Raw genomic sequence first — 18,911 nt, 5'->3', positions numbered from 1 at the left:
AAATGAAAATACTTTGTTCTTATTCTGGCTGCACTTTTTGACGTGACTGTAAGTTAGCTGTAGTTGGCTAGCTAGCAAGAAAGGGATAAGAACGTTGCCAGCCAGTATGGCAATAGAACATTTAGAACGAAGGAACGTCCATAGACACAGAACAAAGAGACTTGGGTTGCGTCTCTGGCAACTGAACCGATAGAACCCTAGATTTGTGTGGTGACTATATCTTGTGAAAGGATGAAGTAGTATGAATAAATTCATCAAAATAACGTTTTTAATTCAAATGTTTAAATCATTATTTTAATATGTTGGTAACCTATTGTAGAAAAGTGATAATGCCTTTGAAGCCGGTGTTTGGAGGCTATATTGACACAGTTTTCTGGCCCTCGACTTAATTTTGGGCCTAACAACATCCGTGCCAATATATCCTCCAAACACTGCTTCTCCGGCATTATCACTTAACTATACTGTGCTGTACTCTACTGTACTGAACTATACTTTACTCTACTGTGCTCTTGCTGTACTGTACTTTTATTTACTGTAATGTACTGTACTCTGCTGTTCTAAACTGTACAGTGCTGGCCAAACTTGTGAAACATAGATGTGTATGATTGATTAAAATCTGAAACAAACATAGAAGTCTATGTTTGGGCTAAATCCAAAGGATGGTCGGACAAGAAACAATCTGAACCAATTACAGACGTTGAATTCAAGGCCGGTCTTGACTGCACCAAAAAAAAGATTGAAACAAAGACATCCGGTCTGGACAGGACAAAAAAAAACGTCCAAAAGACGTCTGCGTCGGTCCGTGCATACTGGGTTATTACACTCGTGGGATGGATGATTGTGCTTCGGCATCCTGCGAGCGCTGACGCTCACTCTGGGTACTGACGTATGTGAGCAATAAAATGAAACGTATTGCTCGTCACATTTGACCAACCTTTAATTTGAAACTCACCTGAGAGCTTCAAATCAAGCGCAAGAATTGTTCTGCCCGAAATCTGGAGCAAGTATTCAATTTGTGTAGTGGCACTGAACCGGGAGGTTGCCTTCCATATCTGTGCATCATTCATATCATTCGCAAAGTTTGCTGCGCTCTTGTGATCCTGACTTCTCTGGAAACTATGGGGACTCTACGCGATCTCCAATACGCACTACAAGAGAAGATTGAGGAGTTGCGACAACGAGACGCGCTAATTGACGAACTGGAGCTGGAATTAGATCAAAAGGACGAATTGATACAAAAGCTTCAAAATGAACTGGATAAATACCGATCCGTTATCAAACCGGCGACGCAACAAGTCCACAAGGCAAGCGTACTACAGGAGCAGCACAGGACCAAGAGACAGGCGATATCAGGAGAGCCCACTGCCTTTGACATTCATGAACTCAGTCACGTCACTCTTCCATTCTACCCCAAGAGCCCACAGTAGGTGTCATATGTCCATCTTTGTTCATTGTTCATTAGTCTCTTACTTGTGTGCTTACGACTGTGCGTCAGAATTTATATCACCATGTCCCTGTTAAAGTATGAGTCAACTGGTACCAAAAGTGAATCCCATGAAAGCAACATTGATGTCTAGTAAGCTAATTGAATGTCAACACCATGGCTTTAGATTTTCCTCTGTTTGCATTTGTAATGAGGTACGTTTGTGTGTGTGTGTGTGTGTGTGTGTGTGTGTGTGTGTGTGTGTGTGTCTTATGGCAAAATTATATCAGGTAGCCACGATATATTTGCATAATGGATGCTAGTTGTTCAGTGACAGCATGGTTTGTGCATACACCTGGCTGAGTATATACGATAAAACTAGCCTTCCCTCAAGCCTCAACATAAACATTTGTTTTACTTGAGTTTGACACCATTATGGAGAGTCAGTAAACCCCACTCATTCACATCCATTCAACATGTTGCAGTAATAATCAGCCTCTGACAGCATACACCTGACATTTCTAATTTACTTGTTGCTCAAACCCACATTAATCCAGAAGTGTTTAGAAACATAAACTATTCTTATTTACAATAAAAGTGACTCCAAAATGACACAATACATTATTATTTATGATTCATTTTTATTGGGAACAAAATCATCTGAAACAACTAAAACAAACTGCAAATGCATCCAACAAGTTTGTAGTCACAAACTTGATGTAGTCATTACTTGCTAAGACTATGGTACCAAACACTAAACTTTCTACTTTAATAATAAAGAGGAGTGGGAGGCCCGGTGCACAACTGAGCAAAAGGACAAGTATCTGGAAACAGAAACAGACGCCTCACAAGTCCTCAACTGGCAGCTTCATTAAATAGTACCCGCAAAACACCAGTCTCAACGTCAACAGTGAAGAAGCGACTCCGGGATGCTGGCCTTCTAGGCAGAGTTGCAAAGAAAAAGCCATATCTGAGACTGGCCAATAAAAACAAAAGATTAAGATGGGCAAAAGAACAAAGACACTGGACTGAGGAACTCAGAAGGCCAGCATCCCACCTAGAAGGCCAGCATCCCGGAGTCGCCTCTTCCCTGTTGATGTTGAGACTAATGTTTTGCCGTTACTATTTAATGAAGCTGCCAGTTGAGGACTTGTGAGGCATCTGTTTCTGAATCTAGACACTCTAATCTACTTGTCCTCTTGCTCAGATGTGCACTGTGGCCTCCCACTCCTCTTTCTATTCTGGTTAGAGCCAGTTTGCGCTGTTCTGTGAAGGGAGTAGTACACAGCGTTGTACGAGATCTTCAGTTTCTTGGCAATTTCTCGCATGGAAAAGCCTTCATTTCTCAGAACAAGAACAGACTGACGAGTTTCAGAAAAAAGTTATTTGTTTCTGGCCATTTTGAGCCTGTAATCAAACCCAGAAATACTGATGCTCCAGATACTCAACGTATCTAAAGAAGGCCAGTTTTATTGCTTCTTTAATCAGGACAACAGTTTTCAGCTGTGCTAACATGATTCCAAAAGAGTTTTCTAATGATCAATTAGCCTTTTAAAATTATACATTTGGATTAGCTAACACAACGTGTCATTGGAACACAGGAGTGATGGTTGCTGATAATGGGCCTCTGTAGATATTCCATAAAAAATCTGCAGTTTCCAGCTACAATTTACAACATTAACAATGTCTACACTGTACTTCTGATCAATTTGATGTTATTTTAAAAGACAAAAAATTTGCTTTTCTTTCAAAAACAAGGACATTTCTAAGTGACCCCAAACTTTTGAACGGTTGTGAGTGTGTGTGTGTGTGTGTGTGTGTGTATACATATATATATATATATATATATATATATATATTTTTATTTTTATTTTTATTATTCTTTATTTATTCAGGGTCAACCCATTGAGACCCGGGTTTCATTCTCAAGGGTGCCCGGTTCACAGTAATACAACAATCAAATACAATGTGAAACCAAACAGCAATCAATGCAATGTAAAAATAAAAATTCAGCACAACACAACATTAAAGAAAAATCGTTACATTCCTCTGCTACAAGGTCCTCAATCAACACTTTAAATTCCCCGAGCGGCACCAGAACATCCCATTGCAATTCCTTTTGCACAGTTTCAGTGTAAGAGATACAATATCTGCATAAAACGAAAACGTGGAAACATTAGGTTAGGAAGTAGAGTATTGTATTTAAAAACACATTTTTTTTTTAACATGTATCTGTTAATCCCTTCAGAGTACAGATTATATTACAGCACTTTGTTTGTCAAAGCTCAGTCAAAGGAGAAAGATTTCTTATGTGGAGTCAGTCATTTTGTGTCTCCCAGCTTGCTTTGCATTTTGATACAATCTACGGCCTATGTAATCCACTGTCAAGATAGACGGTTTGTTTCAGCAAAACGAATAGGTTCTCATGGAATGGATTTTTGTGAGGATGTTCATATCTATGAAACAATGTTGTGTTATTTTACCGAATGGTTGCCTGCCTCCCTGTTTGGCCTCTAAAAGCTTTATCTCACTATTGGATCTACGGTCATACTTCTTCCATCACCACTTTTATCCAGCGTTTTGATCACAGCAGCAATGTTGTAATAATTGTTAGGAACACCATGTGGGCACTGATGTGACATTATTTCAATTACATCTCATGCATGCCTTGGAAACTATATTTCTGAAACTAAAACCCCAATACTTGCCATTAGAACGAGCTACTTCTGAGCAATTCCACGATAATGGAATTACGCTAAGACTGCTACTTTTCACTTTATAATGTATGCCAAACAAAAACAAACCATCCAAATCTATGCACATGGACTGCTTTTAATGACTTACACAGAACATTTGACCCAAAAACTTTTACTGGAAGAAATGTGCAGATGAATAGTTTGGTAGCAGAATTAAGGTAAAATCTTTTTTATGCGGCCATATTTTCCAAAAACTCTGTTAAATATAGGCTCCGAATTAAGATTCAAAGATGACTGCACTGCAGAAAGGATCAAATCCAATGTTATTGGTCACACACACAGTTAGCAATGTTATTGCGAGTGTAGCGAAATGCTTATAGTGTAGCGAAATGCTTGTGCAAAGTTTCCTAAGGACTAGAAGCGAGGCAGCCCTAGGTCAGCACCATCTTGTTCTCATAGGGGGGTGTCAGTTTGACATGACATCTTTTTAGTTAAAAAAAATCTAATTTGGTTATTTAACTTCAGTAAGTTAAGTGGATTTACACCCGGTAACAAAATTACATCATGGGTCCCTACACAAAAATGAATAATTATAGATATGTCATTCTCTTAATTTTATTTGTCACATGCGCCAATTACAACAGTTGTAGACTTTACCGTGAAATTCTTACTTATGAGCCCTTCCCAACAATGCATGTATCCTGAATCGGTAGACAAAGGTAGAAATATGCAATATCATTCTTTGCATATGGGTATTATTCTACACACTGGCTATTATTCTAATGATCTCCGCCCCAAACAAGACCACATTTGGTCAGTCTGGACCAACTCTGAACCAATCATAGATGTCTATGTTTCACAAGTTTGGACATCACAGTAGAGTATAGTTCAGTACAGTAGAGTACAATACATTGTAATGTACTCTAGAGTGCTCTACTGTACTGTACTCTACTGCAGTGGTTCCCAACCCTTTTCGGTTAATGTACTACCAAGTACATTTTGCTCTGCCCAGAGTACCCCCTCATGTGCATTTTACCAGTAAGTCTATGGTCTCTTCTCAAGTACCCCTGGTTGGGAAACACTGCGCTACTGTACTCTACTGTGCTTCACTGCACTGTACTGTGCTGTCCAAACTTGAGAAACAGACGTCTATGATTGGTTCAGATTTGGTCTGGTCACCAATCATGGACGTTTATGTTTAGGCCAAATCAATGCCCCCAACATTCTAAGTCGCTAGACATTAAGACCGGTCTGAACCAGCCAAGAAAACGACGTCTGTGGACGTTGAAATCAAGGCCATGGTGGACTGACCACATTCCAACATCTATGGATGTCCGACGTCCAATGCTGGTTGGTGCTCAGTGGGTGCGGATGCTGGTTACAGTAAATGGAAAGAGAGTGGGCTCTTCGGGAGGTGTCAGTAAGAGCCGGGAGAGGTATCCCTGGAGAGAGAGAAGAGAAAGGCAGAGAGAGAGAGAGAGGGGTTGTCCAGACTAGTGTCGTCACGATACCAGAATTTTTACTTCGATACCAGGTTTAGTATTACGTAACTCGATACCATCATGATACTCAATACCAAATCGATGCCAAAACGATACCATGGGGGATAAAAGGATACTATGCCTATTGGCATTTTGTCTGGTGGTAATGGGGCTACCTTGACAAACATGTCAGAGTGGTCATACCTTCCTGTGTGGTGTCCCGTATACAACAGGAGTTCCCTGATCCTGGTGCAAAATACACAGATTTTCTCCCTCCCCATATTGACTAATAGCATTCAATTCAATAATTGACAACACAAAGTTGTGTCTAGTAAAATGTTTATGCTGAGTGCCAGGTCTCTCCATTCAGAGACATCCGTATCAAGCCATTCTGTCAGTCTGGACTTCATCACATCATCTTGCAAGTCTCCATGTGCTGGCTCCATACATGTTTCTGTGAACACATACACACATAGTCACTGTTTTATAACCAATGGCAGTTAGGATAGGTGATATCTGACACACAAACAGCTACCTATGTTGAAGTTTGAACAAGTCAGACTGAACCTACCTAATTCTATTCTCCCCATCGACGACTGTTGGTGAGCAGGCAAGAGGTGAGGTCTTTGTCAGAGCCCCATTGATGGCATGGCTGCGTAGATCAGATCCTGGCCCCTCATCAAAGACACTGGTCTGTCACACACACACACACACACACACAAACAAGCGCGTTATCCATCCATGGTGCTTATGATTAGCATGGTGGAACCAAGCTGATCGCTGCGTTCACCTTTTTATTTCACTTCAGATATCATGATATGTGAAGTGAAATAGAATGTCGATCAGGCTGCGTTATGTCCTGGACTTTAAATGCATCTAATAAGTAGAAAATAAGCAACGAATAATGTCAGTTTACATAAACAATGTTTCACAATTGGGTTACGAAATGTATCAAAGTAACGAAGTGGGTTACCTTCTGTATTGGTACATGTAATGAGACTATGACAGGTGAAGGTTGCTGGCCGGATACTTGCCAACATGTGGCTGACTGTTCCATTCATAGTAATGCTCACGGCGAAGGCATGTCTGCACAATTCTGATGAGCGCCCCCTTGCTGGTCCTCTCTATGCTGCATGTTTGGCTGCAAACGGGACATCTTGAACAACTGCAGCAGGTCATCTTATGAGGTGGTGTTGACTGGAAGGGCCTGTAGTAGGGGTATGTACAGTGTAATAGACAGCAAAGTGGTAAATTACATTTTGTTTTAAAGAAAGGACAAACATTTCTGCACTTCACAACCAAAATGACTCTATCTGTTGTATCTGCATGGCTGGGGAATTAGCCTACTATTTATCAAGCCAGGTATTTTTAATACAACTTTTCACATAAAACATTGCTGAACATGTTATGATACCCACCTTTTCTCCTTGTGGTATCAGTCTGGCACCCAACTGTGCACTTTGTCTAACAGAAAAACAGGGTCAAGGATTGTCATCATCCCTCAATTATAAACATAGCTTTTGAGAACGTAATCTTGTTTGGAAGCTAAATTCTATTCTTTACAGATGTTGACTGACTGGCTCTAGATTGGATTAGATTCAGGCCGGTGACGAAGTTACACTATGCAACATGTTATGCTACGGCCTTGGGTTGGTTTGAGTTTGTTGCCACTACTTAGTACACTGTTTGTAGTCAGACATGCGTTAGCTCGTACCACCATATCTGCATCCAATATATATTTGTGCCCTAGACATGGGTTGCATCTCGGAGGCTAATGTGACTGTTTCATCTAAATGACACTAACTTAGAGTGGCACGGAAATACGATGACATTGCTAAAGTAGGCAAATAATTAGAAGGAAACAACTTTGACATATTATGATGTCGTCAAATATACTTAAGCGAGATGGCAATGTTGCCATTACTGTTACTAACACAGTTCTAAAATATAGCTAGCAATGCTAATGTTAGCTAGCTAAAATATGGTGGTCCCCCTCTTAGTTAGCTGGCTAAAGTTGCATTTTAAAGTCAAGCAATCTGAGTTGTATTAAGGTAGGCTAACATTAGCCAGCTGGCTAGGTAGCTAGTTAGGTAGCTAGCTAGCTAGCGTCAGCTATGCTAGCGATGATAATGATGATCAAAATATACATAACTAGCAATCTATGGTCTAGCTACCGGTATACGCACAACCACTGGGGACCAATGAACTCCAACCACTTATTCTGCATGATAGGGTCATTTGGCAGGGCATGCAAACCATAGTTGTTGGTTGTGCATCGTGTTGGAAGCATGCATTGCATGGTCAATCGGTATATGGCTTTTCAGTCTCAAATAGCCATGATCCTTTGAACGCGTTGGTAGGGGGCGATGAAACAATGGAGTAGTGATGGGTCGTTCGCGAACGAGTTGTAGGTGAACGTTGGGAGCCGGCTCACATATCAGAAGAGCTAAAGAGAAGAGCTATTTATTAAAATATACAAAAGTATTAAGATATGAAAAATCAAAAGATTTAAATGAATAGAATGAACTATTTCAAAGAACGAAAAAAGAAATAATAATATAGGCCTAAATGCTCAAGCACACACAAATTCTTTCTGACTGTCTGCTCAGACTAACAGCCTCACCTGTTGTTCCTGTCAATCAGACACGCAGTGTCAACCAATGAACCAAAGATGCGTGAGGGATGGCCGAGCCAACTCACTCACAGTCACACCAGAGAGAAGCAAATGTAACCGCAGGTCATGTGACAGTGTTGATGGAAACCTTATGTTCATCAATGGACAGAAAGTTCCACAGAATGGAATATAATCACATGCTATCAGAAACCACTGCACTTGACCCCAGGTTTAAGAAGTTAGCCTTCAGTGATGCCAGAGTGATTGATGAGGCTCTTCAAAGAATAACCTCAGCAGCAGGGAGGGACAATCCCATCAGTCAGCTGGCTCAGGCACCAGGGCAACAGGAAGAAGAGGGATCAAATGGAGCAGAAGCACCAGCAGTAGTGTCACAAACATTTGCTGTTTGGATGCTGTTTGACGAGAGAGCAACTGGGGATGTAACACGAAGGAATCCCTCAGCAGATGCCATAATGGAGGTCCGATCCTGCAGATCCTCTGAGCTGGTGGAAGAACAAGGCCTCTGTCTACCCACGACTTACTAAAGTCATGATCGAGAGACTCTACATAGTGGCCACATCCGTTCCCTCTGAGAGGGTCTTCTCGAAAACGGGACAAATAATTACTGAGAGAAGAAATCGCATCAGCCCCTCAAGTGAGGCAGCTTGCATTTCTGAATGCAAATCTCTCATAAAAGCAAAATATGGTCAGCATTGCTGTGTGCTGCTGGTTATAACATGGCAATAAAGAAGAGAGAGAAAAGAGGGACCAGTTTAATGTTTTAAGTGGGATGCTGCAGTTTTGCACATTGTGATTTATTTTTCTTTGATGCTGTTCAGATGGTCTAGATTTATATGCACTTTGTTTATTTGTTTATGTACATTAAAAAGTTATACTTTAAATGCAAATGTTTAATAGCATTCTTTTTCATAACAAACCAATGCATTTTTCAATACATTGTGGTTAAGGTAGAGTATGATTTCATTGAATAATTTAATTAGAATTGATTTAACACCAATCATAGTCAAACTATCGCAAACTGTTTGTCTTGAAAAAATACGAAACAATTTTTTAAAAGAGCCATTTGGGAGCTAAAAGAGCCGGCTCACTGAAAAGAGCTGGAATGCCCATCACTACAATGGAGCCCCATTCAATGAGGGAAGCCAAGTGGGCAGAGGGGTGATTTGCACGTGGAGCTTGGCAAAAGTGGGCATGATTTGTTGACATAATTGTAATCCAAACCCAACCTTCATTTACTTGTGACGTACTCAGGTTCAAAACTCTGTTTTAGAGGAGACTGACTTTATGACCAAAATTATCTTATTTACAATTTTTGCAGTTAATTTTGACACTAGAATAAATGTTTCTGACTCCTATTAATGCCACACAGGCCTTTTCAAGGGGATTAGTTGGTTTTTAGGGCAGTCACTTTTTAATGAATCAATTTGACTTTGGTAAAAACTAACTACATAACAACAATGTTAATCATTTATTTAAATGGAAAATCTATTTATAAACTAGGTTACTCAATATGTAGCCTAGGCCTATTCACAATACAGGTGGATGCATCTTCAATAGGAGTGTGTGCGTGCATTGAGTTATTGAGCTTGTTTTGGCTGATTTCACAGGGCTACAGATGACAGACAAATCCCTTCCATTTGGGACTTATTTTACGGATCAACAACATTTGCATAGAAGTGGCTTATTTTTATAAAGGTGCGTGCTTTAACCAGTGATGACGTTATTCACAAGGCAAGAGGGGGGGCAGCTCATTGGAGCTCTATTCACACACACAGTCAGTTCACTGAGGTAATAGATCATCTTTGTGAGAGGGGTAATAGAAAGACTGTTTTGTTGGCAATCAGCTTTGAAATCAGCATATTTTGCGCTATGGTTTGCATGTTACCACAAACAAAGTACTAGACTAGTGAATTGATGTTAGCTTCAGCTGTAAACTGAAGCTAACGGTCTAACCGGGGCGGCAGGTAGCCTAGTGGGAAGAGCGTTGGGCCAGTAACTGAAAGGTTGCTAGATCAAATCCCTAAACTGACAAGGTAAAAATCTGTTCTGCTCCTGAACAAGGCAGTTAACCCCCTGTTCCTAGGCCGTCATTATAATGTCACGCTCGTCAAAAGGAGCGGACCAAGTTCCACATACTTTATTACAAAGTGAAACTTCACAAAAACAAAGGATAAACAAACGTCCTGTACAGAGCGCACTTAGGCACGAACTGAAAACAATGCCAGCACCAAGCAGCGTACCATGGAGGTAAAGGAGAACTGGACATGGGAGGAAATAATGGGTGGATGCAAGACCCTTCCTTGATGGGAGTCGCCAAGGAGCATAGGAGGACAGCGACGACACCGGGATCCGCGTGTAAGGGATTTCTTCCATTGACGGAGAGGCGGACCAAAGCGCAGCGTGGTTATTTTGACTCATGTTTTAATAAATCACTTCACATAAACAAACTAACAAAAACAAGAAACGTGAAAACCCAAAACACAGAGACAGGAACAATCACCCACAAACACAGTGAAACCCAGGATACCTAAGTATGATTCTCAATCAGAGACAACTGACTCTGATTGACAACCATACTAGGCCGAAACATAGAAATACCTAAAATCATAGAAAAACAAACAGACTGCCCACCCCAACTCACACCCTGACCATACTAAATAATGACAAAACAAAAGGAAATAAAGGTCAGAACGTGACAGTACCCCCCCAAAGGTGCGGACTCCGGCCGCGAAACCTTGACCTATAGGGGAGGGTCTGGGTGGGCGTCTGTCCGCGGTGGCGGCTCTGGCGCGGGACGCAGACCTCACTTCACCATTGTCTTAGTCCGCCTTATTGTCCGCCTCGGTGGCTTTCTCACCATGGCCACCCTTCTCAATGACCCCACTGGACAGAGGGGCGGCGGCTCGGGACAGGGGGGCGGCGGCTCGGGACAGGGGGGCGGCGGCTCGGGACAGAGGGGCGGCGGCTCGGGACAGAGGGGCGGCGGCTCTGGGCTGAGGGGCACTGGCGGCCCCTGGCTGACTGGCGGCACTGGCGGCCCCTGGATGACTGGCGGCACTGGCGGCCCCTGGATGACTGGCGGCACTGGCGGCCCCTGGATGACTGGCGGCACCTGGCTTACTGGCGGCCCCTGGCTGACTGGCGGCACTGGCGGCCCCTGGCTGACTGGCGGAACCTGGCTGACTGGCGGCACTGGCGGCCCCTGGCTGACGGGCGGTACTGGCGGCCCCTGGCTGACGGGCGGCACTGGCGGCCCCTGGCTGACGGGCGGCACTGGCGGCCCCTGGCTGACGGGTGGCTCAGGCGGCGCTGGAGAGGAGGAAGGCTCTGGTAGCGCCGGAGAGACGGGAGACTCCGGCAGCGCTGGAGAGGAGGGAGCCCCTGTAAGGATGGGCCGGAGAGACAGCCTGGTACGGGGGGCTGCCACCGGAGGGCTGGTGCGTGGAGGTGGTGACGGATAGACCGGGCCGTGCAGGCGCACTGGAGCTCTTGAGCACCGAGCCTGCCCAACCTTACCCGGTTGAATGGTCCCGGTCGCCCTGCCAGTGCAGCGAGGTGGAATAGCCCGCACCGGGCTATGCAGGCGAACCGGGGACACGTGCGCAAGGTTGGTGCCATGTAAGCCGGCCCAAGGAGACGCACTGGCGGCCAGATGCGTAGAGCCCCCCGGTAAGCACAGGGAGTTTGCACAGGTCTCCTCCTACCCCACTGCTGCTGCTGCTCCTGCTGCTGCTTCTGTTGCTTCTCCTGCTGCTGCTTTTTCCATTGCCCGTTACCACGCCGCTTGGTCCTGTTGTGGTGGGTGATTCTGTAAGGGATTTCTTCCATTGACGGAGAGGCGGACCAAAGCGCAGCGTGGTTATTTTGACTCATGTTTTAATAAATCACTTCACATGAACAAACTAACAAAAAACAAGAACCGTGAAAACCCAAAACAGCCCTATCTGGTGCAAAACACAGAGACAGGAACAATCACCCACAAACACACAGTGAAACCCAGGCTACCTAAATATGATTCTCAATCAGAGACAACTAATGACACCTGCCTCTGATTGAGAACCATACTAGGCCGAAAGATAGAAATACCTAAATCATAGAAAAACAAACAGACTGCCCACCCCAACTCACGCCCTGACCATACTAAATAATGACAAAACAAAAGGAAATAAAGGTCAGAACGTGACACCGCGGCCACAGAATCCCCAAGATTTATTTTTTGGGGGGGCACAAGGGGCTGTAGGTCGAGCCGAGGAGAGAGCCAGAGACCTTCGGGGAATCGATGGAGCTGTTGGAGGAGGTAGATCGGAGAGAGATGTTGGTTAGGTGTATTCTGCAGCGCATTCGCCTTGAAGAGCGTCTTCCCAGCCCGGTACGTCATGTGCCGGTTCCTCGCACTCGCCCTGAAGAGCGTGTCATCAGTCCGGTGAAACCTGTGCCGGCTCCACGCACCAGGCCTCCAGTGCGCCTCCCCAGCCCGATACGTCCTGTGCCGGATCCCTGCACTCTTCCACCAGTGCGTGTGTACAGGCCAGAGTCTCCAGCGATGGTTCACAGTCCAGAGTCACGCCCGTGTTTTAGGTCAGGGCGTGACTAGGGGGTGTTCTAGTCTTTACATTTCTATGTTGGTGTATTTTGTATGGTTCCCAATTAGAGGCAGCTGATTATCGTTGTCTCTAATTGGGGATCATACTTAAGTTGTCCATTGTTCCCACCTGCGTTGTGGGATATTGTTTTCAGTTAGTGTCTAAGTGCGCGCTGTACTGGGCTTTAGCTTTTTTTTTTTTTTTGGTGGTCTTTGAAGTTTCACTTTGTAGTAAAGTATGTGGAACTCTACGCACGCTGCGCCTTGGTCCGCTCCTTTCGACGAACGTGACAGAGAAATAAGAATTTGTTCTTAACTGACTTGCTTAGTTAAACAAAGGTCCAATAATTGTTTTCAACTAGCAAGGAAATGTAGCCTAACAAAGCTGGAAGCTACCAGTATCCTCTTGCATTGTATTTTTTTTTTAAATCATTCATGGACAGTGTTTTTTGTAAACTGTAATTAACAGTAAAAAAAAATAATCTACATGCCGTGTTGCATTATTCAAGTGTGTTAACTTGTGTGCAGCATGATGCAGCCCAGACTCCCAGTGCAGGCTGAGTGGAGCAGGCACGGTGCACTCGCGCTATGAGGGGGACATCGGCTGCACTGATAGACAGACTTGATATGTAAGACACATTTTACAGAAGTACCAAAATAAACAAAAATTCCAGTACCGAACCTTGTTTGATGTTCTAGTATCGAAAAAGTACAGAAGTTTTGGTATACCGTGCAATACTAGGGCAGACTGTTTTCACACTCACTTTGACCACCAGACAACAGAAAGAGAAAGAAAACAGTTATGAGCTGAACATAACAGTATGCTAGTGGGAGGGAGGACAGTAGCAGGTAACCCAACTGGGGTTTGTTGCTGCTATGTTTTCCCATTGTAGCCAATTAAATTGCAGTAATTCCTTTTACTGATTTTTATTTATGTTTTTTTGTATTTCTGTTACCGATTTGGTAACAGAATTACAAGTTTTTATCACTTAATAATGAATAAACTAAATTGATAGGTCTACCTTTTCTTGTTACTTCTGTGAACTTTCATTGTCCTCCCTCATGGAGGGATTAGAACAATATTTTACTGAAGTTTACAGAACTTCTCCAAAACTAAATGTAAGTGTTGATATTGGTTGGCAGGCATCTTCAACATTATTATGTTTTGATGTATTTCTAATACCCTTTTAAGGCTGTTTATGGGAAACGTTTTCTAAGACCCCTTTTCCATTCCGTTTAACCAGAAATCAAAGCCGTAATTTATACCTCATTTCTAAGATGAAAAATGGTTCAAATGTTTCCCCAAAATATAGGCTCTTAGCTTTCCTTTGACACCCAGTTTGATTTGCTCTTATGAACCTCACATGTTGGTGGTCATGCGTCCTTTTACATGGAATTGTCCTGCTTCAGTCTGGAGAAAAATGCTATCCATTGTGGAAACACTTTTCTGTCCGAGCTCCTAAATGAAACTACGGTTGGACGGCATGGTGCAGGGGGGGTCATTGAGGACAAGAGTTTGATTCCTGCACCCGCCGTCCGAGGGTCCTATAAAGTCTGTAGTAATGCTGTCTATCCATCTGGCTGTGCTCCTAAAGGAGCATACTTTATCATTTTATGGGAACCGCTATGTTTACCTCTGGGCTCTGACAGGGACACGCTTTCTGAAGCAAAGGAAATGAAAAGCAAAACGAAGACACACAAACGCAACAGGTCAAACTGGAATCTATTGACTTTCAGTTCAAATATTACATGTGACACCAGTTACCATAGTCATGTCATTTTAATTTAACTAGGCAAGGCAGTTAAGAACAAATTCTTATTTACAATGATGGCCAAACCTGGACGACGCTGGGCCAATTGTGCTGCTCCCTATGCGACTCCCAATCACAGCCGGATGTGATACAGCCTGGAATCAAACCAGGGACTGTAGTGACACCTCTTGCACGGAGATGCAGTGCCTTAGGCCACTGGACCACTCCGAAGCCCTGTAATGTCCATCCAAGTTTGTCTAAGTTATGTTATATAAAAGACTCCAACCAAAGCCCCTCTTGTCTCCATCTGGCAATATATCGCATCAGTATTCCCCTGAAAAGCATGCCAGGACACCCTATTAATGCAGAATATCAAAGGCTCTGATTAATTTAAAGCAGCCTTATGAGTGGTATTTCTGTCCCTTCTCCCCAAACCCTCTTCAAAAGGACAGGCTGGCAGGTCACTAAGGGGGGTCGGTCCTCTGACACAAGCGACCACCTGGAGTTCAATACCTCCAAAGGAACTAATAGTTTCGCTCTCTCCTTTTATGCTTTTTCTCAGAATAATTTTTTGACTCGTCGGAGATGAGTCATTGTAGTTGAAAGGAGTATACTCCATGGATTTGCTGGGTCTATTTGGTTTCTTAAAGAAACATTTGACTTTTCTATCCGCTGATTTGTTCATTAAAGAAAGTTGTTGTAGAGACTTCGAATTTTGACATTCTTTGATGATTTGAGGAAGGATATACAGTGGGGTCCAGAATTATTGGATCCCTTGATAAAGATAAGGAAAAAAGACAAAAATAAAGAAATAATACAATTGCTGAGCTTATATTTATATTGTATGCAACATTATTTTATACTAATATAAATTTAGTTTAACATGTAATAAAATATTATCTCAAAAAGATGGGGGTGTATCTCCTATTTTCAATAATCCGTTACTTTCTCCTTGCGAGGATAACGACACAGCCTTTTTATAAAATGTTTTATGATATTGGAGAACACATTGGGAGGGATCTTTGACCATTCCTCCATACAGAATCTTTCCAGATCCTTGATGTCCTTGGTCTGCGCTTATGGACTGCCCCCTTCCATTCATACCACAGCTTTTCAATGGGGTTCAAGTCTGGAGACAGAGATGGCCGTTGCAAAATGTTGATTTTGCTGGCAATTAACCATTTCTTTCCTGGCAAAGGCAACCAGGTTTTTGTCTAAAATGTCCTTGTACTTGCTTCATGATGCCATTGACCACTGGCATACCACATGTGGGGGGGGCTTTTGTGGGCCCCCTCAAGGTCGGGCCCCTTCCCCAGATAGCATATGAACACATCACCGAATGCATCCCCCGGGTCAAAATGAGTTCAACACCCGGTCACAAGCCATGGTGAAAATGTTTAGAATTACCAGAAATTAGCTTTCAAAGTCGATAATTCTCTCAGCCTCATTACAAAATGTGTAAAATGGCATGAGAATAACTATATAACTGCATATGTTTCTCTCTGCCCCATGGCAATATGTGTAGAATTGCATGGATTTTTGCTTTAAAATGGCAGCATTTTCTCTCAGCCCCATGGTAAAATGTGTAGAATAGCATGAGATAGCTTAGACGTTTATTGTCATGACTCTTGTCCTGGAGACAGAACTGAGCGGTTTCCGCTAGATAGGCCAGCTGCAAAGTCAAAATTGGCTATATCGTAAACATTAATTTAAGGTTAGGCATTAGGATTAGCAGTGTGGTTAGAGTTAAAATAACGATTGTATTACTTTGTGGCTGTGCCAGCTAGTGACCACTACAGAGCTGCCTACAGTACACAAGTCAATGCAATTAATGCCAACCTGCATTTCAGTTGATGTATCCACCACCCACCTCCACTTCTAGCTAAAATCTACGCATGTGAATGTATACAGTAGGCTACAGCAGAATCATAAAATAACACATTTAAACTCTCAGTGCCCTGAATGTCCTATCTGACTGACACTGTGCTGTGTGTCTCTCTCGTCTGGGCTTCGTAGAAAAACAAAGCTATCAAAAGTGAATAGGAATTCAGAACCGGCTATGAACTTGTTATATCATTGTTAGGACAGACTGAGTACAGGGGGGCTTATTTTGAATCACAATACCCGTGTTCAAGTGGTGCCAGTGGCACAGTGCTAATGCCTTGTATCTGAGTGTGTCATCTCTCAGCTCTCTGTACCTCCGAAGGGCAACAGCACCAATCTACCAGCTCCACTAGGATTCACTGGAAACGATGCCCTATCGCAAACCATCCTCCCACATGAGACAACATAATATGATTTCCAATCCCAAAGAATAAGGCCATGTGATTTTTAAAGTGCCCACTCTCTCTATGATCAGCACAATAAATACGATGCATATGGCATAGTGAAGCCAAAGTACTTCTGAAGCTGGTCTTTTACAGCAAATTGTTGGATGAGGCACTTCTGGGTAGTCATAACAAGGCTTTTGAAGTAAAAATGCAGGGTAGTAGAAAGGCCATATAATCCAGCTTCCCAGCCTATAAAGGAGGGCTGGTGTGACAGATAACAACTGATTCACAGGCCGTAAGGTGGGGAGAAACAGTATGGTGATTTTTGCCTCAAATGACTGGTTATGCAGCACTTCTCTCCAATCTGGCCTTTAAGTGCCTTTCTTTTCCAAACCGTTGACTGGATGCTCACATAGCGTTATTTATTGATTGAAGTTTGTGGGCCTTTTTTTTTCTCAAATGGAAATATAGAAAAAGCTTCAGCACGCGAAAGCAGTCTGTCAAAACAGAACAGACGTTGAGCCACTCATTCTTGACGAGATTAGTTCATGTGAACAGTTCCATTTGCTAATCGTTCTCAATTCAGTGACTCCCCCCCCCCCCCCCACACACACACTTCATTCCAGCTTCAGGGACAGAACGTTAAACTTTGCTTACACATCTCTCTCCATTCAATTCACAGGTCCAAGGACTTAATCAAGGAGGCCATTCTTGACAACGACTTCATGAAGAACCTCGAGCTTTCTCAGATCCAGGAGATCGTTGACTCCATGTACCCAGTAGAATATGGCAAAGACAGCTGCATTATCAAAGAAGGAGATGTGGGCTCCTTGGTGTACGTGATGGAAGGTAAGGCATTTGTGCACGTCATGTTAACCTCCCATGTTGAAGACAACTCGAGCATGTAGAGTTGGAGTCCTCTCACATCTCGCAGAGGAAACCTTTTTTTTGTGCTCATGACTTCACTCGCTTAACAATAGACGTGACCCCTTGTTCTCTAGAATGCACTTTCCGTTTGAAAGATCCCCCCCCTATGTATCGACCCTCTGTTGTACCTGATGTCTAGTTAAAGAAAGAGCGGAATTAACCCAACAGGAAAGCCATGTGGTGTGTCTACTGTGGGATCTTCATGGTTAAGACCCTTCTGTTCTCATCCCTGTTATTCATCACCGGTTTAGTTAGGAGCAGATCTGGAAACAGTGATCGCCCGGCTTGACCCATAGATGCATTTCCAGGAACGTGAATAAATTCTCCTCTGCTGGGCTGTTGTCCACAACTTTGACTCCCTATGAGAAATAAGACATTCATGAAGGAATGGAGTGAATCCGTTGATGCCAGATGGAATAGAGTAGCATTTACCACGATTGATGTCAGCTGTTCCTGTCCTGTTTGTTGCAACACAGTCTCATAACCACTCTGAAATGTGATGTTATCTTATGTGGTGCTAGTTCCGCAGAACCAGAACAAAACATGGAGAATGGAGAGGGATTTGTGAAGTGTGTTATTGAAAGCTTTTTTTTTTTCGTGTCCATGTCTATGTATAGCCAAATGTCTAAAATGAACTGAAACAGTTATTAAGAGCAACTTCCGTTTGCACTTCTGGTCAATGTTGACTTTAGCCACAAGCAGTGTGTGTGTTTTTTGTTCCAAATTGCTTTTGTCCCAATATTAAAGGGTTCAGTAGTTCTAGAACATTGTCAGGAACTTGACTGAAAGATCCTGTTCTCAGAGGACCTGGGTAATTTTTTTTGGCAGGACATGCTGTCACTGTCTTGCCGTTGAAAACAAGACTTAAAAAGCCTGTTTACACCAGTTTCTTCCCAGCTCCTTGTCATTTCCTTGTAGCCTAACTTGATACCACAAGGAGCACTCCACTTTTAGTTGAATCTGATAACATGCTTTATGTACTTGACAGAAATGACTGAAAATTCATCTCCAGGTCTACTGAATGCCATGAGTGGTTCTGTGTCACTCTGTTACTGTGGCTCTGTATTCTACCGTGCTGTCGGGTGGTTCAGAGTGGTCCCGAGGAAGATGCTCAAGCTGATTTCCGTATTGGCTTGAGCTGTCATT

General features: G+C 43.0%; 1 protein-coding gene across 4 annotated transcripts in view; it reads left to right on the top strand.

Annotated features, from left to right (window-relative positions):
• LOC110498977 (cGMP-dependent protein kinase 1) overlaps positions 1-18,911 on the top strand; it is a 169,035-nt gene that overhangs the window by 18,476 nt on the left and 131,648 nt on the right. For 2 of the 4 annotated variants that reach the window (XM_021575730.2, XM_021575732.2), the window contains exons 1-2: positions 1,119-1,423; positions 17,521-17,687. In XM_021575730.2, the coding sequence (XP_021431405.1) occupies positions 1,119-1,423; positions 17,521-17,687 (472 nt within the window). Of the gene's footprint in view, positions 1-1,118; positions 1,424-17,520; positions 17,688-18,911 lie in introns of those variants that run through there. The other 2 variants (XM_021575733.2, XM_021575734.2) reach the window with 1 other exon arrangement.

Source organism: Oncorhynchus mykiss, chromosome 20 (genome assembly GCF_013265735.2).
Source record: "Oncorhynchus mykiss isolate Arlee chromosome 20, USDA_OmykA_1.1, whole genome shotgun sequence".
Taxonomy (NCBI): domain Eukaryota; kingdom Metazoa; phylum Chordata; class Actinopteri; order Salmoniformes; family Salmonidae; genus Oncorhynchus; species Oncorhynchus mykiss.
Note: the sequence above shows the minus strand (reverse complement) of the source record. Positions and strands in the feature narration are given on the sequence as shown.